The 27576-nt window shown below is 32.6% G+C and overlaps 1 protein-coding gene across 1 annotated transcript; it reads right to left on the reverse strand.

The window, feature by feature from the left end:
• Positions 1 to 8753: 8753 nt before the first annotated feature.
• Positions 8754 to 12498, reverse strand: LOC106771108 (probable leucine-rich repeat receptor-like protein kinase At1g35710). The gene is made up of 2 exons (XM_014657013.2): positions 9479 to 12498; positions 8754 to 9346 (listed from the first exon to the last, which is right to left on the reverse strand). The coding sequence occupies exons 1-2, from the start codon at positions 12489 to 12491 to the stop codon at positions 9036 to 9038; spliced, it is 3324 nt and encodes a 1107-aa protein (XP_014512499.1). The 5' UTR covers positions 12492 to 12498; the 3' UTR covers positions 8754 to 9035.
• Positions 12499 to 27576: the final 15078 nt, after the last annotated feature.

A 27576-nucleotide genomic window follows, 5' to 3' on the forward strand; every position in this document is an offset into this window, starting at 1 on the left:
AATATCAAACACGTGTTTAATTACCTTATTATTGAACTAAAATAAAATACGTTAATACTTATTGTACTATACCTACTATATTATATTAATATTAGATAATAAATTCACTCGAACTAATACTAGAACCTTATAACATGTATATTATACATATATACGAGATTAAGTTTTAAAAGAATAATTACATGTAATATCGTAATGAATTCAAAATATTTTCTTTAATTAATGAATTCGTTGTTATTTCTTTCATTACTATTTTATTAATCGTCATACTTTTTGTAGTTATTATTGGGATTAAAATTCTTCTCGGTCGATGATGAATGTCGAAATGTTCTTACAAAATCCTTAATCTTTAAGTTTCTATATTGTCTCAAGTTTGACGATAGTTGTTCGTTATAATAAGTTTGGGAATCTCAAAACGAAAAATTAGATTCTTCCAGACAAATATTTGAACTTGTTTTATGGTTATTATGCTAAAGCTTCTGTCTCTATCTATCGGGTGAAATCCACAACTATAAGTATGTACTGTTTTGCAATGGAGAACAGTTCGATTATGTTCACTATCAGTTACTTCACATACATAATAATCTGAACATTGATTAGATGTAATCATTAACTATATCATTATTCGGATGACTACCAAAACTTCCTTCCAACACTTCTAGGAACCCAAAACAATCTAATAACTCTGAAAAAAATAAAATAAAAAAATCAAACCTTACATCACCAGCATCACCCTTTATGAACAAAGTGAAAAAGAGAAGAAAAAGAATTAAAATTAAAGTTTAACATAAAAAACAAGATTATATTGTTCCTTATCCTTTTATCTTCATGGGACTATATTCTATAGCATAACAATAAAGTCTTTGTTATAATCTCTAAACTTGTAGAGAATTTATTTATTTTAATTAAAACAAGAAATAAACATACTCTATTTTTAAACTTTGAAATCTTTATTTATTTAAAATTTATCTTAAATAAAAATAAGTCTTATATGATCTAAATTAAACAGTGATTATGTTGCTGCATAAAGCTTTTTGACACATTATATCCATTTAAATAGATATTTAAAAAAATAAAAAAGTCGAAACTCAGTTTGTATTTTTGTATTTGGAAAACTAAGTAAACATTTAAATATGTAAGACATCTACGAGTCACTTCATCGTTCTTATCATCCTCAAGGTCACATCCCTAGAATAACACATGCAAACAAACATTTTGCATAATGCTTCCAATTATTGCGTCCAAACTTCAAAAGCTAGCAAATTTATATAGATTTATTCCTGTCTTCCAAATATATTGGTTTTACTATTTCTCTTCACATTTAATATTACTTATTTATACGAAAATCATTGTTGGTTTCTCTCTAATTAAAATGATACCATAATTTTTTAATATATAGATATATGATTTTTTAACAGAATCCTATAGAAGGTTTTCATACCCTTTTGGGCTGTTTGATATCATTTGGAACGAGTCGTTACCTTGATTTTCTTATAAGATAAGTAAATGTAATGAGTTGATCACCCTAAATCTTCAATAATTAAAAAGTAATTATTGTTACTTTTTTATATTTAAAAAAAAACGAGGGATTTTATTAATTCAATATTTTAAAATCACATTATTATTGCAATTTTAAAATTAAAGAATTCGATTAAACATTTTATTAATAAAAATATGAAACTAACCAAAAGAAGTAAATAATAAAAGAATTAATTAAGGAAACAAGTTCATATAACAATCTCGAAACTCGAAAAGATACAAAACAAGTAAACTTTGTTTCGCTATAAATGAACTTCGTTTGAAACACGACAAGAAAAAAAAAAAAAAAAAAACTTGTAATCTTTAATCTTATTGAATAAATTGGTGTTATTTTTCAAAAGACATTAACTCCATAATCGAGCATTGAGTTTAGGGGTATCGGTTTAGTTGTCAATTTTGTCAAACACCATCAATAGGTCCATATTCATCTGCCATTACGGCTTCTTATAGTTTGTATAAATGCTGCTTATTATTTATGCTTAAACACTAAATTCAAAACCAAACCTATTTTTCCATCACCTACCACTCCTCCTTCTATTCTTCAACTATTTATTCGGTTTCATTCATTCTACAATCTCATCTAATTCATGCATACAAAATGTCTTTCATTAGTCAATGCACCAGGTTGATTATAAATTATTATAAAATTTAAGTATAAATCGAAATTTCACATTAAATAATAATTAGTGATAATAAAATTGAACAGATGTAAAAAAAATTTAAAATAAATTCATTACTACATATATTTTAGGTTGAAATTATATTAATATCTTATATATAAATTAAACTTACGTTTTATTGGTATTATATTTTTGTTATTGAAGAAGTTATCCTATTTACCAATAACAAAATTAATTTTAAATTAGTTATTGGACATTTAGATAAAAGTTGAGAACAAACACATCGTTCTTATAAATTAGAGAACAGTTATAAATTATAGAATAGAGGCTAAACCCTAAGCTATAACAAGGTTAAATCCTTTTGTTTAAAAAAAAAATATAAACTCGACGTTTGAAAATTAAACATAAAAATGATATATAATGTTCGTATGGATATAATTGTTTCTAGAGAATATATTTTTCTGCCACAGAAATATATATAATTTTTTTTTTTTTTGTCTTTGAGAGGGCTGAATGTTTGAATAGAATAGATGGCATTACTCATATAAGAATATTCTGATATGCGTAACTCACGCTCTATATTAGTATATATCACAATCAAACAAAGAAGAAGAGGTAGTCATAAGCAAGTACCTGTATTTTCGGCACTGCAATTAACGACACAACAAAACACTAAAAGTGTCAACGCCACCTTATTAATTAGTCTTCAAATGTGGATGAAAACTTGGGTACTTTTTTTTTAAGGGAATTTTAAATAAATTAATTTTTTTATAATCTGCCTTCTTTTATTTCTTTTCAAAATGTCCTGTTCAGACAGAATGATGAAAATTTTCTATCTAGTTATATAAAATTTTGTTTTTAAGTAATTTTAAAATCGAAATTTTAGTGTAGAATTTTTAAACTAAATATTTGGAAATTTAAAAAAATAAAAATGATATTAAACAAACTAAATAATAAACTGTACCATTTTTTTTAGACAATCAGTAACTAAAAAATAAACCAAACACTTTAATATGTTTTGTGGCAATAAAAATCTTTAAACAAAAAACAGCATACATGGTCGTATTTCATTATTAATTAATGGAAGCATAAACTTATATTAAATTTGTAAATAGGACAAGGACAAAAGAAAAGGTATATAAGAGAAATAGAAAGAGGAAGGTAGGGGAAGAGAGATAAAGGAGAGTGAAGTATGAAAGAGACGTAGGAGAATATTTTGGTTAATTTAATTATTTTTAACGAATGCAAAAATAATTTTTACATCAATTAAATATAGAACATTTATATTTATTTTCAAAATCTCTGCAGCATATTATTTTACACTCACCTTTGTAATAAATAGCCAATCTAAAAGAAAGATATTGTAAATATATTTCTTGTACTAGGTAGGGAAAGAACCAAAGTTCGCGAAAGAGGTGTTTTTTTTTTTTTCTAATAAATTACACTGATGAGTTTTTTTAATTAATTACTTGGACACTTGTCTTTTTTAAATCTGTATAATATATATATATATATATATATATATATATATATATATATATATTACATTACACATACAATTATAAAAGTATTACTCTTTACAAAGGAGGTTATATAAATGTAAGAATTTAGAAAATAAAGTATTAGAGTTGATAAATGTATTAAAATAATGAGATTGAATATTTTATTATAAAATAATTTTATAATTTAAATAAAATTTTCTAAACTCGTCTTATTAATTTAAGAACACTTTATTTCTATAAAACATTTTCTCTTTGTTTCCTTTTACTTCTCTGTAAGATTTCTTGATTTGAAGATATTTATTTGACGATCAAGAAGTGCTTAGACGATCACAATATCAAGGTCTTCAGATATAACTGATCAAATTGTTGATTAGAGCAAGTAAGTTTCATTCATCTTTTCTAAGTAATTTCTTGTCTCTTGATCATGCAAGGGATTTTTTGTTTGCATGTGTCAAGTAGTCTTCTCCTTCAATTCTTGGGTCAATTTAGGTTCTAAGGTTTTTCTCCAATCACCAATCGGTGATTTGTAGGTGTTTTTAGAAGTTTCTTACGGTGTAAGCAACGGTCGGAGAATTTTATAACTATGCAAGTTTTTATTGAGGTAAGGGGAGCTAGATTTTTCTTTAATTGGTAATTAATTGTGTATGTTTGAGAAGTCTATGAGTATTGAACTAGTTGAATTAATTTCTGTTTTAGGATAAATGTATCATAGTCAATTTCACTGTTTTTTAGTGTAAAGTGATGAACTATGATTATGAGTAGGTATAATTTATCTTTGTTTATAGCTATTTTTTGAGGAAGTAGACTAGTGAAAACTTGAACTGGGGGTTAGGTGCTCAAATGATCAGTTGGAATAGTCTTGGTAAGTCATTTGGAACTTGTTAGAGTCCCTAAGTTGCTTAAAATTGTGCCAAAAGTGGTAGAATTAAATTTGGGTCTATAAGTTGAGGCTTGGTAGAATTTTGAAGTTTGATTTGGTTAGTAATTACTTTGAAATGAGTTTAGGATGGTTTAGACACAATTGTTCAAGCTTAATTGAGTATATAACACAATCTAGGAGGATTAAAAGTTGGGAAAAATATTTCAAATTTGTCCATGTTGCAAAATTTTGCAGTTTTGAAAGGTCTAGCTCACTGTCTATGCTTTCGTCGAGTGAGTTGGGTCGCTAAGCGAGAAGGTTGGGGGTCTGGATCACTGTGAGTTTTTTCGCACAACGAGCTGGGTCGCTGAACGAGAGAGTTGGGGGTCTGGATCATTGTCAGTTTATTCGCACAACGAACTGGGTCGCTAAGCGAGAGGGTTGGGGGTTTGGATCACTGTGAGTTTATTCGCACAGCGAGCTAGGTCGTTGAGTGAGAGGTTGGGGTTTGGGATCACTATTAGTTTTATTCTCATAGCGAGTTGGGTCGCTGAGTGAGAGGTTGAAGGTATGGAATCAATGTGATTTTACTCGCACGAGTGAAGTCGTTTAATGAGGGGTTTAGGGTTTGGGAATACTGTTTGGGAATTCGCATAATGAGCCAGGTCACTAAGCGAGAGAACTATGTGGTTGCCCAGTGAGAGTAGTCGTTGAGCAACTAGTTCGGTTTTTGTTTCACTCTTTCCTTCTTGGTTCTTGATTGATTTGTGTTATGCTATGATTTCTTGTGGATGATATAGGATTATGTATGAGTTGATATGATTATCCAAGTTTGTATTGAGATTCAAAGTGGAGGAATGTGGTTTCAAAGTAATGGTTACAAAAGTTATGTAAGTAAATTCCAAACTTGAATCTCTTAGTGAGATTCAAGTATGTTTAGAATGAATGCAGGAGCTTACTCTTGGGGTTATCCCGAACTCTAATGGTCTTTCATTCTCAAATAGAGAGGATTGACACATGTGGTGAAGAGTAGCATGAGGTTTTAGTCTTGGGTGCTTCCAGTATGATCCAAGGTGTGGAACAGACTAACCTTGTGAGTGTGGCAGGGTGAAACCCATTGACAATGGTTTTGCAAAGCAGCAGAGACCACCACAAGTGCACAACCCGCCATAGCTCGACAATCATTCTAAGTTCGGGCAGTCAAGTCTAAGTCTTAACATGTTTAGGGTGTTTGAGTTGATTGCTATATGTGTATGCTTTATGGTGTTTGATGTATTATAGCATTGTCTGAATCTTTTTATATTTAGCTTATCCTTTTGTTTGTGCTTGTCTATATATTGTTGTGTTCTATCCTTTACAATGATCATCTTGTAGGTGTGAGTAGAGAGAGAGATGAGGTTTCCTTGGAAAGGCACTTGAAGAGAGCGATGTTGCAATATAGTTTCTTTAGAATAGTATTGTGCATAACTTTTATTTAGACCGTTTGTATATAAAGTTTAAAATTTATAATTGTTTATTTTGGATAACTGTAAGTTGATATTTTATATTATTGTTTATAAGTCATCTATCATGTTAAACTTGTGATGACTATTATATAATTAAACGCTATATTTTGATATTAATGTTACAATAAAAATATATGTAAATATAATTTTATAAAATCCCAAAAATATCATTGCAGCTTATTTACTTTTATAATATTTCATTACTTTAAAAATTGTATTTGATATTTAACCAAGTCATCTTTATATATAATATTTTACATTAAGTAAATAATTTATTTATTTTTTCTAAAAAAACACACTGTAAGCATTATATGATAATTTATTTTATATGATAATTAATATATCTTCATAGATTCAAAAGTCTATAAATACTTAATTTCACCACATTGACACTCACATTTTACTTTATACTATTTTCTGTTGTCACATTATCTTAAGGTCAAATATTCTTTACAGATAGATTTTTCTATCCCCTTCTATCAACGAGCTAGGACTAACATCAAATTATAGATCCCACCATTGAATGAATAAATTAAAAGAACAAATGAACTAAAAAAAAAGATTAGATATTTACAATAATGAGAGAAAAGATAAAATAATAATATTTGTTTAAAACGAAAATGTATTTCAATTTTATATTGGAAAATTATATTGAAGACATTTTTATTTTGCATTGGAGGAAACAACGAAAACTTCCTTTTTGCATAAAAGATCAACGAAAAATGTGTTTTAGTGAAGGTATTTAGTCAAAAATGAAAAATGAAAGAGAAATGGGCTGAATTAAAATATTGAAGCTATATCTTCTTCTTGCACTTCAAAATTTTTTTTCGAGTATTGCTCCTTCCACCACCACTCCTTATTCCTTCCACTTCCTCATTTCTGTTTTACCTTTTCCTTCATTTTCGTATTCCTATTTTATCCTTCAGCACAATTTTATTTTTAAAGTTAATATTTTTTAACTTTTACTATGAATGTGATGGTCTGGTTTATGCTTAACCAACAAGTATTTGTTATTGATAGTTATGTTGTTTCTTTGTCTCTTTGATCTCATCACCCAAACAACACAACCATTTTAATGGTGGACCCATGTTTCTATATTTCATTTTCTTCTGTCTCTCTTTCTATTTTTTATGCTTCTTTCTATTGTTGTATCTTTTGAATTTTTTGATTTTTTATCTTACCCATACCAACGTACAAAGAGTTAAGCAATCTCACATAAAAAATGTTTATACATGAGGAAGAAATATATGTCGCAATGTATCAGAAAAAATATTGTGGAGGATAGTTAATTTTATAAAAAGGTTGAAACATTTTATATAATCATTTAAATAAAAAAATTAAAATATTGAAATTTTAAAACTTTAAGAGAGGAACTTGATCATTTAAATTTAGAAAATTTTAAATTATAATTAAATAGTAAGAATTTTGAACTTTTGAAATTTTTTTAATTTTATTTCGTTATCGTTTTGAAATTGAGATACAAGTACTTTAATAAATTTTACTAACAATAATGAACTCTCATGTTAATAATCGATTGTGGTTAATTTCCAGATTAATTTTGCAATAATTTTTTTTTACTAACATTAATGATATATGTTTCCATTTATGTCATTTAGAATTTTTTTATCAATGTTAATAAAATTACTTTTTTATGATATTAGTCATAAAATATTCATTATTGTTAGTCATAAAATATTCATTAACGTTTGCAACCGCTGCACCGCTGAATGACCACCGCAAACACCCCACATCGCCGTACCACGAAAAGCCACACTACCGCACCACGAAACCAAATGGATATGAGGACAGGAATATGGAGAAGAACCAAACAGATATGGAGAAGAGAAGTAAGAGTTGGAAAATGAGAAGAAGCGAATTTGGTGAGAGTTGAAGGAAGTTTGAGAATATGGAAAGTGAGAAAGTGAGACTTGGGAAAGTGGAGGTAGGACTGCGCGAGTGAAAATGGATGAGTAAAAATAGGTAGGAATTTAGAATTTCAGAATAAAGTAAATAAATAAGGTTAAAAGTAAAAAAAAAAGACTACTTTTGTAATTAAACTAATTTTGTAAAAAGTTGGAGAGGTGGAGAGAGCAACACCCTTTGTTTCTCCTTCAACAATCTTATGTGGGTTCCAATAAAAGTTACCCATAATGAGTTAGCTTGGCCTACATTAAATGGTTATACAATGGCCATTCTTTCTGCACCAACGCAGTTTCAACCTACACCTTCATAAATTTTTTGTATTTCAAATTATATTTTGAAATAAAAAATAAAAAATATATTTTAGATATATAATCCAGATTATACATTTCAAAGTACCAGAAATTATATTCCAAAATACAAAATAAAAAATCCATTTATTTTATATAATTTAAAATATAAAATTTACATTCCAATTTTGTAGTCTGAAATAAAATAATTTACGAGAGCTCGGATTAAAATTATTGAGGTATGAGAAGAAACTGTCCTGTATAACAAGTTGTCCGATACGAAGGGCCCAATATTCCCATAGTTAATTATGTGCCCAATTTTGTAAACAATAAATAAGTAAAAAATCCACTTCACATATCCATTGCAATGCAACTTTTGCCCTTTGCAAGTTAAACTGAAGAAGGAATAAGTATTCGAAAAGGATGACTGCATCTTTATAAGAAAAAAAAGGCACTAACAAAATTGTCATAATATTTCTGTTTATAAAAAACAGAAGGTTTCCAAAGGCATATGAAATTAAAACCAATTCCAAGTCAAAATGTAAATCCCCACTTTGTAAGATTTTGCCACACCAAGACTGTATACAAATAGGTAACGATTTTTTTAAAACAAACCCACAACACTGAACTGAATATACCAATTAAACAACACAACACCAAACCAAACTCAAATACAGAAGACAAGAATAGTGACGGAACATCAAGACTGAAAATAAAATTACAATGCAATGCATATTCGGTAAATTCAACATTTCAACTTTCTTCACGACGATGTGGAATCAATTGAATGAACATGACTTCTACTTTGAAAAGTAGCTGGCAACTTGGTCCATGGTAGGGCGAGAACCAGGATTTTGAGTCAAGCATGCATTTGCCATCCTTAGAATTGATTCTATCTCCTTAGCCATAGGTTTTGCAGGATGTTGGAGACGTTCATCTAACTTATCCATCAATGACGGAATATCAAGTGTTGTCTCCATCACATTCGATGAAGATGTCAACAATGAATTTATAAGATCTCCAGGATGCTCTCCCAAAACTATTTCCAGTGCTAATACCCCAAAGCTATACACATCGCATTTTTCATTTATTTCCATTCTGTATGCAAGTTCTGTAGCGAGATGAACCAGTTATCATAATATTTCACAAAAATAAAACAAGACACAAGCCTATCATAATCTATTGGTACAATTATAACACTAATAAAGAAAAGTTACAGAATCATTATAGAAGAAAGGAATACCTGGAGCAGCATATCCAAAAGTTCCCACGAATGAACTCCAATTTGTTGAATTAGGATTAAGAAGCTTGGCTGTTCCAAAATCTGAGACATGAGCCACATACTCCAAATTCAAAAGAACATTCTTGCTTGATATATCTCGATGAACAATTGGAGGTGAACAATCATTATGCATATAGCATAAAGCATTTGCTACACCTTTAATGGCATCAACCCTCCTTTTCCAATTAAATGCAATTGCCTCTTCATCGTCTTTTAAAATCTTATCTATGCTTCCCTTTTCCATCAACTCATACACCAAAAACGAGTATCGGGAATGAGAACAATACCCGTATAACTTCACAATGTTACGGTGTCGAATCTCTGTCAAAGCTTTAATTTCACTTGTGAAAGCTTTAAGGTTTGACATTTCTCCGTTTTGTACTGAATGGAGTTTCTTAACAGCAACAACTTGACCGGTTTGCAATTCAGCTTTGTAAACACTCGCTTGTCCTCCAACTCCAATGAGATGTTTACTGTCAAACTCTTCTGTGGCTTCAATTATGTTCTCATACACCATCTTTCCATCAAAACTCCATATCGAAAAGAGATTTTGGCCTGGTGATTCTTCATCTTGACATTCTTTTTTCTTTGAGCAATGATAAAGATGATATGAAACTCCAAAGACAAATAATGCTAGCATGGAAGTGCCCAAACCAATGGGTAAAAATACTAATATGACTCTATTAGTCTTATGATGATTTTCATAATTGTCAGGTGATGTTGGACATGGTTCTAAGCCTGAGACATTACCACACAAGCCTTTATTATTTCTCAATGCTTCAATTGTAGTCATATTGAAGGCTGGAATGTTGGGCAGTGGACCCTGTAATTGATTATATGATATATCAATAGATATTAAACTTCTCATCTCGTCAAGGCTGGAGAGATCGCCTGAAAGATGATTGTGTGAGAGATTTAGTGTTTCTAAGCTTTTCAACTGTCCAAGCACGGGTGGTATTTTTCCACTCAAAATGTTCATGCTAAGATCGAGACTTTGAACATATTTTAATTTACCAAACTCGGATGGAATGTTTTCCGTAAATTTATTTCGGCTCAAATTCAAGTGTAATAACTTGACCAAATTACCAAGTTGAGTTGGAATTAAGCCAGAAAAACCATTTGCTCCGAGCTCTAAAGTGTCAAGATCTAGCAATGATGCTATCTGCATAGGAACATTCCCTGAAAGATTATTATTATTGAGAGAGAGTTTGAACAAGTTTGTCAAATTACCTAAATCTTCGGGAATGTCTCCTACGAGGTGATTCGAAGACAGTTCAAGTACATGCAAATTGGTTGCCTGAATTAGTTCTGGTGGAATGCTTCCTGATAAATTATTGTTGGAGATTTTGAGGCTTGTGAGATTATGGCATTTTCCCCATTTTGGAGAAAGATGGCCATAAAAGTTATTATCACTCAGATCTATGTAATCCAAGTTTGGATATACACCAAAATCCTCTGTCACATTTCCTGTCAATTGGTTTTGTTGAAGCCAAACTCTCCTGAGGCTGGAGCAATTCTTCAAACTCTTGGGTACTGCACCTGTGAAATAGTTATTGCTAGCAGTAAACTTTATCAAGTTTCCACTAGTGCAAACATTGTGAGGCAATTGACCAATGAAATTATTGTCATATAATTGCAAATTTTCCAGGTTGTTAAGCATATTCATTTCTATTGGGATGTGTCCACTAAGCTTATTTGAGAATAAAGCAAGTGTGGTAAGCTTTGTCAAGTTACCAATAGTGGAAGGAATTGGTCCAGAGAGATTGTTTCTGTCAAGGCGAATAGAATCCAAATTGACCAAGTTACCGATGGAAGATGGGATTGTTCCAGAGAGATCATTATCTAACAATTGGATTGTCATAAGAGAATGGAGTTTCCCCACTTCATTAGGAATGGAACCGGAGAGATGGTTGCCATATATGTATAAATTCCCTAATTTGCTCAGATTTCCAATTGTAGGGGGGATTGTACCTGACAAATAGTTATTGGACAAATCAATTTGAAACAGATTTGTCATCATTCCAATTTCTCGAGGAATAGAACCCGAAAGATTATTGTTAAAAAGCCATAACCAGGTCAAGTTGACCAACTTCCCAATTTCCACGGGAATGTTTCCAGATAAATTGTTTTCATATATATATAAATCCTTTAGGTTCTGCAGCTTAGCTATTTCTTGAGGAATAGAACCGTCTAAGTTATTAATTGCTAACCACAAAGTCTTTAAGTTTGACAAATTTCCAATTTCGTGAGGAATATGTCCATAAAGGTTGTTCTGCGCAAAATGTAGATATTCAAGACTTGTCATATTTCCTATAGATTTTGGAATAGACCCTGTAAGACTGCAATTCCACAAGTTAATATATGACAAGAATGATAGCTTTCCGATAGAATTTGGGATAGTACCTGTGAGATTGGCAAATTGAATGACAATCTCTCTCAAATTCCTTAATGCACCTATTTCTTCAGGAATAGAGCCATTGAAAACATTTCTTTCCAAATATAAAAAGTGAAGATTGACCAACCGAGTTATTTCAGAAGGAATTGGTCCAGTGAGATGATTGTAACTTAAATCAAGATGAGTGAGTTTGTACAACACCCCAATTTCAGGAGGAATACTTCCAGTGAAGGAGTTAAAACTGATATCAAGAGTGAGAATGTTTGGAAGTGATGAAAAGTTTAGAGTTTGAAGCGTACCACTTAATCCAATGTTTGTAAGATTTATGTTGGAGACTGATCCTGAGTGGTCACAAGCAATTCCAAGCCAATTGCAAGAAGTATTGCCATGCCATGAAGATAGCAATGTTTGAGTTGAGTTGTGAAAGCTTGCTTTCCACTTCAACAAAGCGTTGGCTTCTGTGTACTGAAGTGAGACTGATGAAGACAGTGTTGCATGGAGAGAAGTTGCCATTACAAGTAGAAGGAACCATAATGATATGAGCTTAACGGGCTGAAGCTTTGGAAATAAGAACACCATGGCTGCTATGAATATATTCTTCAATCACTGGTAGTCTCACAGGACCCCCCTATATTGGATAAATTTGAAATGATGGTTAAACTTGAGAGGTTTATATGCTATGAATAAATTCTTCAATCACTGGTAGTCTCACAGAACCCCCCTAGATTGGATAAATTTGAAATGATGGTTAAACTTGAGAGGTTTATATACAGTGATGCTTCTTCAAGAGCTCTAAACTATCATTTCATTTTTAATAAGTTATTTGCATAAATAACGTTTAACGTCTAAAAATATGACTGTAAAATGTCATTATAGATGTCGGTTCCCAGGGTCAGATGTCAAATAAGGTATAGACGTCGGTTCTTCAAGATCAAACGTCCAATGGTCTACATATAGAACTAAAGAGTTATCGTTTTAATGGCTTTAGACGTCAGCTCCTCCCTCCACAGACGTCAAAAAGATCCAAAAACACCACATTTTAAGCACTAATATTAATTCTTTTACGACATAGACGTCGACACTGATAGGAAATAATATATTTGATTATAGATTACCTTGTTTAGTTTCTGCATAATTGATTTTGTCTTAAATAATTGATATATTCTTTCCTTAATTATTGTACATTAATTATTGTAAGCTGGTTACGTACATTCTATATATTGTACGCTGGTTACTCTTTCAACATCAATAAAACACATTTGTTACAATAGTTACATGGTATCAGCCTAATTTCGATCATTCCTTACCCTTTCTTCTTTTTTTTTTTCTTCCCTATGGCTAATACTTATGGTGCTTTTTCCTTTAACACCATGATCCACATGTTAAACATACGCCTCACCTCAACAAATTTCATTCTCTGGCGTCGTCAGCTCCTTCCTCTTCTCTAAGGACAGGCCTTTTATCGTCATATTGATGGCTCAATCATAACTCCTCCTGCGAAATTGCCTGCTGTTGATGGATCTTTGACGGTTCCTAATCCAGCCTTTATCACGTGGAAACAACAAGATTAAAGACTTGTAAGTCTTCTTCAGGCCTCCCTTACTGAAGAGACTCTAGCTGAAGTACTGCATTGTGACACCGCACAACAGATTTGGACTACTCTTGAATCCCTCTACGGTGGTGACTCCAAGCAAAGAGAAATTGGGTCCAGAGATCAATTGTTGCACCTTAGAAAAGGCTCATCCAGTGTTAAGGAGTTTTCCAAAACGTTTCGAGGCTTATGTGATCAACTCAGCCTTATGGGTAGACCAGTGGATGATTTAGATAAATTACACTGGTTTTTACGGGGTTTAGGTCCCACTTTCACTTGCTTTGGTGCATCTCAATTAGCCATGCGACCACTGCCTGTTTTTCGTGATCTTCTTTCTGCTGCCGAGAGTTTTGAAATGTATTTACATGCCGTTGAATCTACTCCCTCTCAAGCTGCTTTTAATACCATTACTCAATGTTCCTCTCAATCATCCAATACATGTTTTCAATCTGGGTCGCGTTCTTTCTCAAATGGCAAAACAGGTCGTGGTTGCCAATACTCAGGTTGTGGTGGTCGCGGCAGAGGACATCGTCCTATCCATTGCTAAATTTGCCGAAGAGAAGGTCATTATGCCACATCTTGCCATCAACGTTATGAAGGTGGCCCACCTTAATCTGCCAATCTTGCTGAATCATTTGCAAATTCTTGCACTCTATCAAATTCAAACCAGTCTGATTGGTGCCTCGATACTGGAGCTCCAACACACATGACAACAAACTCATATGATTTAGACTCAATTAAGCCTTATTCTGGTAATCACACAGTTACTGTTGGAAATGGTAATGCTCTCCCCATTTCCCATATTGGATCTCATCGTTTGACACATACCTTAAACCTTTTTGATATTCTTGTTGTGCCTGGACTCCAAAAGAATCTCATTTCAATTAGCAAACTTACACATGACTTTCTTGTGGAGGTTATCTTTACTGACACATCTTTTCTGCTTCAGCAAAGGGGTACAAAGGAAATTCTAGGAAAAGGGAGGCATGAGCACAACTTATATGTATTGGAGCATGGTCAAAATGCCTTTGTTTCTATTTTAAATTCCAATAAGCTACGAGGATCATTTGAAATGTGGCATTATCGTTTGGGTCATGTTCACTTTGATACTATTTCCCATTTAAGAAAAAGAGGTCTTTTGTCTTTATCTTCTATTTTACCAACTCCTTCCATTTGTGGCTCTTGTGAATTAGCTAAAAGCAAAAGACTTCCTTATTCCCTAAATGAGAAACGCGCATCGCATGTGCTGGATTTAATTCATTGTGATTTATGAGGACCTGCTCCCATTTGTTCAAAATTTGGGTTTCGATATTATGTGATTTTCATTGATGACTATTCCAAATTCACTTGGTTATATCCAATGCGCCTAAAATCTAATTTTTATGATGTATTTGTCCAGTTCAAGAAATTTGTTGAAAATCAGTTTCATACAACTATAAAAACTTTCCAAAGTGATGGTGGCACCAAATTCAACAATAACAAAGTCAAGACCTTGCTAAATGAAGCTGGAATTCTTCATCTTATGTCTTGCCCTCATACACCAGCTCAAAATGGTAGAGCTGAACGCAAACATCGTCACATCACTGAAACGGGCCTTGCAATGCTTTTTCATTCAATCTTCCTGCTCATTATTGGCTACATGCTTTTTGTTTTGCTGTTTATGTCATAAATCGGTTACTGACCACTCTTCTAAATGATGTTTCTCCATTTGAGACCTTATATAATACTCCTCGTAATTATGCTCACTTTCATCCTTTTGGCCGTCGGGTTTATCCTTGTCTCCGTGACTATGCCACTAACAAATTGTCTCCTTGCAGTGCACCTTGTATTTTTCTTGGATACAAAAACAACCATAAAGGATTTCAATGTTTTGATCCTTTAACCTCCCGGTTATACGTAACAAGACATGCCAAGTTTGATGAACTTTATTTTCCGTGTTCAAAAACAGGAACTATATCTCCAATTTCCGAATTGGGTTTTTCTTCATATGCTGAACCAGCCTCAACACCTGAAATTCCTGCTCCAGCTCCTGCACCAGCTTCTTCTTTGCCACTATCCAAGGAAACTGTGCACTCACCAACTACACCTTGTGGTCTATGTCCTGCTGAAGATACTCCTTCAACTGTTGTTTCCATGCCTGATACTGAACCACAAATACACCGTAGTGTCCAGTCTACTCATCCTATGGTCACACACGCCAAATCAGGTTTTTTTAGGCCTCGTCATTTTGCTGACATTACCACCTACCAACCATCTTCTCTTCTTTATGCTCTGCTCACCACTTCCACACCCAAAGGATTCAAATCCGCTACCAAACATCCTGGTTGGTTAGATGCTATGCATAAAGAGCTCCTGGCCCCACACTCCAACAATACTTGGGATCTTGTCCCACGCCTATCCAACACCAACATTGTAGGATCCAAATGGGTGTTTCGCACCAAATATCTTTCATGTTCGTCATTGTTGTGGCAAAGTATGTTTGATAGATTTTCTTCCAATTAATTTATTTTGCACCAATTAACTTTAGTTTGCACAGATTAAATTTCATTTGCACCGATTAAATTTCGTTTGCACCGATTAATTTTGGCTTATGTGAGTTGATGAATCTTGACGGTAACATTGAGTGCTCAATCTCCATTGCTTGAAACTCATAATATATACAATTTTATGATGTGCTAGAATAGTTTTCTGTATTTCAAATGCGGTAATATTGTAAAAACAAATTATTATTATTATTTTTTAAAAATGGGACGTCAGATTTGGAGGGATCTGATGTCAAAATTAACGCTTGGAGGAGGGGATCCGACATCAAATTGACGTATCGCAATAAGACGTTGAATCTGGATTAGACGTTGAGTGTCAAAAATAACAAACATCAAAATTCTTTTTTGTAGTAGTGATATATGTATAGGCTTAATTGCTTATTTTATCCCCAGTTTCGCTAAAATGTGTCAAATAGGTCCATCCTTTTAAAAAAGTGTCAATTGCATCCCCACTTGGTAAAATTTGTCTCAATCAAGACCCTTTTGTTAAATACGCACAAACACATTAACTTTTTATTCTCCCTCCTTTGCTCTTTTGCAACGCAACAAACCGTTCTCTTCTTTTTGTTAGAGCTATCTTTTTGTCCTTTTGCAATAAAAAAAAGTTGGAGTTCAAGACACTCCTGCATAGGGATGGCAAAGGAATTCGTGCATGTGGATATCTACGAATAAGATCCGTGACGGATAATTGGTACTCGTGGATATTTACTACTTGAGGGTAGTGGGTAGCGACTATTTTAATACCCTCTTATAAACGGGTCAGGTACGGATATTATACTATCCGTACTTATTCGTACCTGCGGATATCCGCTACAAGCAAAAAGTAAAAATAAATATTTAATTTATATTTTTTTAAGTTAAATTTAATTAACTTAATAAATTCGCTTTGTTATCAATATTCTCCCTCCTTTGCTCTTTTGCAACGCAACAAACCTTTCTCTTCTTTTTGTCAGAGCTATCTTTTCGTCCTTTTGCAGTAAAAAAAAGTTGCAGCTCAAGACACTCCTGCATAGGGATGGCAAAAAAATTCGTGCCCGTGAATATCCACGAATAAAATCCGTGACAGATATACTCGTGGATATTTACTACCCGCGGGTAACGGGTAGCGAATATTTTAATACCCTCTTATAAACGGGTTGGGTACAGATATTATACTATCCGTACCTATCCGTACCTGCAGATATCCGCTACAAGCAAAAAGTAAAAATAAATATTTAATTTATATTTTATTAAGTTAAATTTAATTAAAATTAACATTAACTTATATTTTATAAGGCTAAATTTAATTAAAATTAAATTTTAATTTATATTTAATTTAATTTATATTAAATTTTATATATTTTTTGTAATTTTATTTAAATTTTATTTTAATAATTTATAAAAATATTTTTTTTAAATATTTGTGGGTATCCGCAGGTATCCAACGGGTATCTGTATGTTTTAAAATACCCGCAGATATTTTTTAAGCGAATATTTGTGCGGATAGCGGGTTAGACAGTGGATGAAATTTTTTTTATCGGATCGGATTACGGGTAGGCACTATTTGTACCCGACTCGACCCATTGCCATCCTTTCCCCTGCTAAATCATGTAGAAAAACATTCCTTCACATTTTTATACTTTTCAACCTACCTATATTACATCTTGTCATTAAATGCACAATTAAAATTGTTCAACTAAAATTAAAAACTTTTAAATATTATACTTGAATTTTCTCTTTCATTATTCCACTTAGTTATTAAATAAAAATAACAATATTTATTATTTTTATAAATTTTAAGAAATATGAAAAAGTATACCTAAAAATAAAAGGTTTAAACCCTTTAGTTGTTCCTATTTTCGTTCGGTTCTCCCATTTTGTTCTCCTTCTTTTAAAGTTTCTTAATTAAATCCTTATAACTGTTAATTTGAAGCAATTGAACCCCTTCCGTTAAAATTCGTTAACGGTGTTAAAATTATGCACAACTGGTGGAATGACGTGTTAAATGTGTTAGTTGGAGGCGAAACGTGGCACTTTTGCCCTTCCACAACTGCTGCATCCCCTTCCACACCAAAATCACTTTCTCCCGTTGCTTCCCCCAAATCCTCTTCGCCCGCGGCATCACCTAAGGCTGCAACTGCAACCCCCGCATCGACGTCAGCGACATCTCCTCCAACCGCTATAGCTCTTGCTCCCGCGACCAAGCCTCCGGCAGCATCTACTCTGGCTGCAATTCCAGTGATGATGGGATGTGATGATGGACCCCACGACATGTGCTTTCTCACCAAAGTCACCAATCTTCTTACCAAACTTTTACAAAGTCAGTCTTCAAATACAGTAATATGCGCAAACGTGTAAGCTCCTTAACTCAAATTAAGCTCAGATGCCACAATCAACACGCACCTTCTAATTTCTTCTTTTTCTTTCATTTTTATGCCGAAGGAAGCATAGCAGAGCCTGATACCTTTGCCATCAAGATCCAATTAGATCAACTCAATTCTAATATCCGAATTCTCGGTTTGTTTTCGTAGTATTGAAATTAGGGTTTACGATTTTTGTTTCTCTGTAATTGAAATTAGGATCTTGCTATGATTGTGAATCGTAGTATTGTCGTGCTCACAACAATCTCGACTCCACTGAATAGTGTTCCATTATATATGGTGCATTCATCAAAAGGAGGAGTTGTTCCGTCATGGTGGTTGGAAGATGAGCTAAATCGTAATTTAGGGCTTCTGGTGCGAAGAGATTTGGGGCTTTCTGTGTCTCAGGTTTTGCAGGTTGCGAGGAAGTGTTTCGCGATAAAGGAGATGAAGCGAGAAGTTCGTTTCTCGGTGATGGTCATGGTGACGCTGTGATTTTGGAGCTTTTGTGCTACAAGTTTCGAGATTTCACGGTGGTTCTGACGAAACTCTCGATGGCTTCTTCTTGCGGTGGTGTGAGGGTTTATGTTGGTGGTGGTGGTGGAGGAGACGAACATGCTGGCACTATGAAGGAGGTGATGGAGCGTGATGAACTCCTGTGACTGTTTGAAAAATTGGAAAAAACAATAAGAGAGGTTCACAGACACATTACTCTCACATCAGCAAGCCACATTTTAAAAAATTCACACGTCATCCCACCACATGTGCAGTATTTTAACTCTGTTAACGAAATTTAACGGCAGGGACTAAATTATTTCAAATTAGCACTTATACGGACTCAATTGGGAAATTTTAAAAACGAGTTATCTTAACGAAATAATACTATATACTGGTCAACAATGTATGTCAGTTTAATTTGAGATAATATAACTAAATTAAAAACAAAATGAATTTATGATAATTTGATTAAAAAAAATCTTTTAGCTTTGATCAATTTGTTTTAGAATATAACAAAGGAACTAAAAGGTAGAAAAAGATAACAAATTATAATTATAATATTGATATAGATTATGTAGTATGATTACATTTTTAGTTAAGAATATATTTTTCATATTTATATTATTTATGAAAACCATGTTTCGTTTTTAATTAAATTAATTATATATTTGTTTTGTTTCTATATGTAAATATTATTGTTGATATACGAAGAAGTTTTATATTATTTTATAAAATTAAATTTGTATTTGGATTATAGAGGTGAATTTGGAAGACCCAAAATTAGAGAAAATTTACAGAAAGAAAAGTGAGAGTGATGGTGTTTGACTAAAAAAATACAAGAATTGAGAAAAACATTTATAAAAATTTGTAAACAATTTTTATATAAAAAAATCCTACAAAATAAATATAAAATTGTCAAATATTTAATATGAAAAAGAATGTTTAATATCATAGTTGGGTGATCCAATAATAATATAATAACAAGTAAAAATAAACTTAGTTAATAACCAATTTCATTAATTTCATTAATAAACTTTAATATTGTGACATCCCAATTATATAATAATAATAATCATATAATATAGGCGTTATCATCCAAATAAATGAGAACAATTTAGAAATAGACTTGCAAATAAGTCTTTAAGTTTACAGTCGTCAGGGAAATACCAGAATTTAGGATTATTTTCTATTTTTTAGGTGTGGTTTTATTGTAAAAAAAAAATTAATTTAAATAAAAATGCACAGTAGACGTTAGTTAGTATCCTCTCTGACATCTATTGACGTCTGTCAGTACTGATAGACATCAAATGGCTTGTAGTGGCAGTCCAGGGTTTTTCTCTCTCAACACGAGCCAATGACGCTCAACGCTGATAGACGTCAGATCCCTCTCATGTCCAACGTCTCGTATGACGTCTGATGGAGATATATCTAACATCTCATATGACATCTGATGGGAGAACACCCAACATTTATTGATGTTTGATGAAAGATCCGATGTCCAATTGACGTCACCCAATATAACGTTGGAGAGGAATCACATGCCAAAAGCCAAAAATAATAGAAGTTAAAAATATATTTTGCAATAGTGACATGTTGCCAACCTGTGAGGATTTAAGTGCAAGTTGCTCTTCAATATTTAATGGCACCAAGAAAACAAGAGCACCAAATTGTGAAAAGAAAATTTAGAAAATGTGCTTGTGCCATATTGATGGGCAATTGATTTCTTGCAACTGCAATCTGACACATGTCCGGTGGTGACAGTGATCGTGATATAATGAAAGAAATGTTGTTATTCTCCGCGGTTAGAGTTTTTCTAACTACCCAATTCATATTTTTACAATACCAAAAAAAAGTGTGAGAGAGAAAATATTCTTTGAGAAGGAAGTAGCGATCCTTCTGAAAACTGTGCGTGTTGGCATGCTTGGCTACGTCATTATCTTCCTCCTTTGTTTTCATCTCACTTTTTCTCTCTTCCCTACGAATCTCAAAACCTTTTCATTGCACCACTTACCACTACACTTCCCAGTTTTTTCTCTTCCCACTTTTCAAAACTTCTCATATCCTATCCCTCCATTTTCTTTCTAATCAGTCCTTGTAAATATTCTTGCAATGCATTTTTTTCTATTAAAGATAGTAAAAATGGTTGGAAATTTTATATGTTAATAATAAAATTATTTGATAATATAAATAGTCGAAAATTTTATTTTATAAGTCATTTATATAATATTGAGTTAAGTTTAAATATCTTTTAACATAATATTACACGAATATTTATCATAATGAAATTGGTATTTGTAAGGACCTTAATATATATATATATATATATATATATATATATATATATATATATATATATATATATATATAAAGAATTGGGGCAAAAACAATATTAAGAAAAAAAGGGAGGCGTTTTAATCAAAAGAAGCCAATTTAGTTGTTGTTGGACTTTCGGTCATTTTCTTAAGAGCGTGTTTCTCTCTAGAACTCATACTCATCATTTTTCTGTCTTCTCTTTAACTCTTCCACACACTGACCCAGTGCATGCCTTTTTAGGTAGAATCAGACCGCAATGTTGATAGCTTCCTGTTCATTCGATTAGATTTTTTTTATCCCCAACCGGTCACTGTCTCGTTTCTTCTCTGGGAAGGGTACTAGATAAATGGTCGTGAACCGAATTGCGTTTTGGATCAAGGTAAGGGGAGTTAGGATATTTATTTATATTGGCTTTATAAAATGTGTGCATGATGAATTTTGAAACTGTATTTTGTTTTGAAGTGGTACTTGACATTTGAGTATTACTGCGTTGTATGTACTGAACTATGCTTTATGTGATCTGTGCTTTATGTGATTTGTGTTGAAATGTATGAACTGATGGATGAGTTAAATTGTTGTGATTGATTTAGTTGGAACTATTAGGGGTGTCATCTGTTATAAGAGAAATTTAGAAAAAAGGGGTTAAGTGAGACTATACTGTTTTAGGTCATGTTTAAAGGAAGTGAAAAGGGTGAAAATCTGAGTTAGGAGTTCTTTGTGCAATTGGGTTGTGGAGATATCTTAGACAGGTAAATTGTGACTTATAGGATGCACTAAACTGGTCAAAAACATGCTCATATTGGTAAACTTTAATTAGGGTCATATGGTGGAATAAATTGATGTTCTAAAGCATAAATTGAAGCTTGATCAACTTATAATTTTAGCAAGGACATTTGGAAACATTTAGATAGGATTAATCAAGTCTTAATCACAAATTAGGGGTCTTAGAAGTTGGGGAAGAGGTCTAGAACAAATTTTGGGGTGTTAGGTTATCAAAATCTGCATAATTTAGCTTCCTCTACAAACAAAATTCGCTAAGCGTACGGAGGGGTGCGCTGAGCGAATTATGTGTGGCAGATTGAGTGTTTTTTATGTTTTTGACGTTTTGGAAGTTTTTGACCCTTCCGGAACCATTGATGATGGTCTCCAAGCTATTTGAATTACTTAAGTATTGGTAATTAAAGGTTATAAAGAAATTTATGTCAATAAGTGATGCTTTCTATGAAAATATGTAACGACGGAGTATGTAGGAGTTTGTTTTTAAGAAAGGGTTAAAGATTTTAATATATTGAAATGTACAATTATGAATAAGAGGTGTGGAATAGAGTTCCAAGGAGGAACTTCTTGTTGATTTTGTATAAAGTATTGTATGTATGGATGTAAAATGTTGAGAATTGTATGTATGAGTGTAAGAGCTCAGATTTAGGGGTTCATTCTGATGCTCTCAATAGTCTCGATCTCACATAGAGAGAAAGCTATGTGGTGGAGAGTGGGAAGTCCTTACCGAAGATCCATTTTAATGGACAGAGTAGGAAGGATGTAGCTTCAGTGGTTATATTTATATCCGAAGATCCAGTTTCGGGGACATAGTAGGATAAGATGATTGAGCTAGCAAATAAGTGCATCCTTATTTGAAGATCTACTTTGGGGGACAGAGTAGGATAAGATGTAGCTGGGTAAAGTACCACTGCAAGTGCAGAACCTGCTAAGAGTTCGATATTCATATGATTGTTTGGATGAGTTGAGTTTATGAGGATTATGGTATATTTATTGTATGATTGAGTAATTTATATGTTAAGTATTATATGTGTATGAATGTATGTTTATATACTTGAATTGAATGACTTAATTGAGGTTGAACTGAACATCTTAGGGAGAGATGATTGGGAATGATTGTAGAGATATTGTGGTTGTTAGTATAAGGTCGGGAGCTTTGAAATGGTCTGTCTATCCCTACACTCAAAGCATTGTTCATACTCATATAGAGGAGAACAGTGTGAGTGGTGAGAGTCGAGGGAGGTCCTCGTCTATAGTCTTAGAGTTTAGACATAGACAGATTAGGGGATTTACCTTGCATAGTGTTGGGGATGGGCCAACTGAACTATGCAAGTGCAAAGACGACCAATAGCTAGATAGTTATACTAAATTCGGATGAGTCGCGTTGAGTATTTGATGTATGGTTTGATTGTATTGGCTTTCTTCTTCTTTCTACATGTAATTAAGCATGATGATCTTTATTGATTGTACTATATGTTATAATGTTTGTCTACCTAGCTCACCCTTACTTTTGTGTTGTATGTTGCTTGGGTATGTTTCTATTGTGATGATCATTCACTTGGATGAGAGTAGATGTTCTTGAGGAGGTTCCAGTGGAGCAAGTGCTGGAAGATGCTAATGCTGCAGCTTAGTTTATTAGGATTTCTATATTTCAATTCATGTCATTTTGGAATACTCTGATATTTGTATCACTTTGATGTACCCTTTATGCCTAAGTTTATGCCTAAACTATCAAAACTTAAACTTAAACTAAAGCTAATTAATGTTCAACAACAATAAAAGTCTTCCTAAGTCCATCCTTAGAGAAGATAAGCTGTCCACTCTTGTTTTATCTTTCTAATTGTATCATCTGGTATAGGAGATGTATTGCAAAATGAAGAAAAATTCATTATGTTTGCATATGTTCAAATATCAATTTGATTTGTAATGTATTGAAGGTAAGCATCATTACCTCAATCCAGTCATCAGTAATGCTAGCTCGAATGATGGTTTGAATTAGAGCTGTCAACTTTTTTTTAGCCCTAAGGCCAACCCTGACCCCTTTTCCAATTGGCCCATATTTTTTGACTCACGATAGAGGGGGCTTTTCTAAATCCCCCGACCCCACAGCCCCCATGAAATGGGTTGGGATTCAATTAGGGCCGGGTTAGCCCCAAACCCCCAAAATATCATGTTTTTTTTCGAACGTTGGTATTCCTGTCTACTCTGGAAAAACACTTAGCAACTTTGGAACGCTGGACAGGAACATCAACCTTGCAAGAACTACAAAACCCAATTCGACCCTTTTCTTAATCACCCTTGTCGATTTCACACTACACATTTTGGAGGTACTCATTTTATCTACCTGTTCATGAACATGTTTAATTTATATTATCTTCTTATTCTTGAACAAATCTCTTACTATTTCTTCTTCCGATACTGGTGATTCATAACCTCATCCCCAACTCCAACTTTGATTTCTATGTTTCTTATTCTTTTGATGTTTGTTTTGTTGGGTGTTTTTTTCCTGTTTGATGTTAATTTAATTAATTCAATATCTTTGCATGTATGTGTTTTCAAGGATGTAGGTTCTGGGAAAGTTGTTAAAGAACTTCTTGTTCTAGAACTTAAGTGGGGCTTGCTGCATCCGATTTTTGTGTTAAAAGTTGAAATAAGTTTGCTACCGTTCTGTGTTTGTTTTCATTATGAAAGATGTTTAATCGATATAGAATATTTGTCTTTTCTTTATTTAAGAAGATTCAAAACTTTTATTTAAAAAGATATTGAATAAACTTTTATTGGCATCCTATAAATTATGCTCTTCCTGCGTGCCGTGATGATATTGACACTATTTCAGCCTTTTTATTTTTAGTGGAGTTCCTCTATTTTTTATGCCTACCAGGTTTGGATTTCCTCTACTTTTTATGCCTACCAGAAAGGGACCAAAGAACTGTTTTTGCCTACCAAGTTTTGATTTCCTCTACTTTTTATGCATTCTTGTTTGCATAGTTTTCTTCTTTGGTATTTTTTCCTTTTCATGAGTGTATTAGAATAAACTTCTCTGTCTTAAATTAAAACGACCCATGTTAGTTTTACAGGACTCACATTAATGTTTTATAAAGTTCTATAGAAGAAAGACCTATTAAAAATATTTTTCATTTATCTATGCTAAATAATCAGGAAAGTTATTTAATGGAATGGGAGATTCTTGGTTGTTTGGCTTCTTTTTTTCCTTCATGCATGACAGTAACAAAATTTAGTCATATAAATGAGTTTCACACTACACAGTTTATTGGATCTATTGTTCCTATTTGGCCTTTTGAAGTCTATGATCTTTTCTGATTTTTTCTTAGTTGCCCTATATTTCTTCATTGACTTAAATGACTGATTTGCTCACATTTATTTTCCTATTACAGCTACAAGAAAAGCAAAGACTAATTGATTTTGCAGATGCACTTCGTAGTAAACTCAATTACTTTGATGAACTGGAGAATGTAAGGTTTGACTGTTGGCTTGACTGGATCTTTTCTTGATTTAATTTTCCATCATTGCCTTTTTTTGGTTTAAGTATTCGATAGTAAGTTAATGCTAAAGAATTTTTTGGTTTTTGCCAATCAAACATTTTCTGATGAATATGATTTATCATGTATCTCAGATCACCTTATTCTCAACCTGGACGTTTGAAGACTTCAAATCAGCTTTGTCAAAAGACATTGGTAATTCTCCAATATCTGATTTGAATTTAAAGGTAGGTAATGGGTGGAATATATGTTTTTGTCTTCTGTTTTATGTGTTTCAAATATGCTAAATTTCTTTACTTGTCTCAAAACTAATTACAAGTCTGTTTATTAGAATAAATTATTAGTTTTATAGGATGATTTGTGTCAAAAGTTATGTATTTTTCTTTTGAGCAATACTTTCATAGGATATAAATAAAATTAGTGTCGACCATCTGGTTTAGTGACTGTCAATTTCTTCTCACAATACATTGACCTAGAACAAAGACTCCAAAATTTTTATAAAGATAAGACAACAAATCGTTTATAATTAATGTCTTTTTGTAATTAAGGTTCTACCAAAGGAAGCAAAATCAATTTAACAATTTCTGCTTTCATTAGGTCCTTTTATTATATCTTGTATCCTCAGACACCCCGTTATGCACTATGATTTCAAAGTGTCCTTTAGTAATAATTTTATTAAGGAAAGAAAAAAACTGGCATTGTGACATTGTTTTGAGCAATTCTATCATTTGAAAATTCTATTGTATTGATTGCACTTTCCCAAATAGAAATAGAGAGTTGATGTTATCTAAAATTCACATGGTTTCAACTCCATATCTCTTTCCTATGGTTTAACATTTATATTAGTTATGAGGAAATTGATGAATCTAAACTGATCACAGGTATTAAATTAATCTGTTGTGTGAATTAATCTTTGAAAGATCATGTTATTGGCATGTTCATGATATACGGGACTGGTTGTGTAATTGAAAGGTTTTAATTGGTACGAGTTGTGAATATTTTTTGAAAGATCATGTTGTTGGCAGACCAACTTTCCTCAACACCCATTGTTGAGAATGAGAAAGCCAAAAAGGTACCTTCTTACACTTTGGGGCTCCCATCAATGTTTCAAGCTTTGTCTGTTTCGTTTCTTAGATGCTGTTGGAAAGTCTTTGAATTGAGTCTCTAATTTTCAACTTGAATTTCTATTCGCATGTTTTGTTTTGTGTTTAAAAAAAATTGATTCTAGGGCTAGAATTGATTTTTGAGTTAAAAAAACACCTATCAGTCTTTCATTTCGAAAATTTGATCTATTTGGTGGTTTAGATAATTTTTTTTTTCATTTTCATTTTGAATTACTATTTGGATTCTGTGTTGGTTTTAACTCAATTTCAATATTTGCTTAGGATGTAGAGGAAAGTGTGAAAGTGTTAAAAGATGCCGCTAAGACAAGAAAGGTTGCAGCAGAGTAGGTTCTTTCTGCACTGTCTATCATTGAGAAAGCAAAAGCTGATCCTTCTGGTTTTTTTGAAATGCTTGGTGGCAATAAATCTCCTGGGAGGACCTGGATGGTGATTTTTACTGCTGAGGTTAATCTACTTTTTTTGTAGCTCTTCATTTAGCTATAATTGACTTCTTAGTGCTTTCCACAATTTTGTTTTTGTTTCTCATGCTATTAAATTTTATTTACTATAGTTAAACCTTCCGTATTAAGTTGTTTCCATTGTATGTGGTGCTTTGAATTATATTACAACAAAGAATATGATCTAGAAGCATGGTTTCCAACCTCTCAAGCTTACATTGTATCAAGTTGTTTCCATTTTATATTTTTGTATTGGTAAAAAGAAAGGCCCATAGGCTAACCCTGACCCACAGGGCTTTGGGGGCTTTCAACCCTGTGGGTTTTTTCAATAAAATATTTTTTTGGCCCTGTGGGCTTTTTTGGCCCTAACCCATATGGGTTAGGGCCAGGGCTATCAAATGGGCTAATTTGACAGCCCTAGTTTTGATTCAAGACATGACATAGTAGCCACATTCCCATGAATCTAGCTGCTTGTTACACTAAAATGAAAAACTAAATAGTCAAACATTTAGATCATTCAATAACATAGAAAATGAATAAGA

The sequence above is a fragment of the Vigna radiata genome, chromosome 8 (genome assembly GCF_000741045.1).
Source record: "Vigna radiata var. radiata cultivar VC1973A chromosome 8, Vradiata_ver6, whole genome shotgun sequence".
Classification (NCBI taxonomy): Eukaryota; Viridiplantae; Streptophyta; class Magnoliopsida; order Fabales; family Fabaceae; genus Vigna; species Vigna radiata.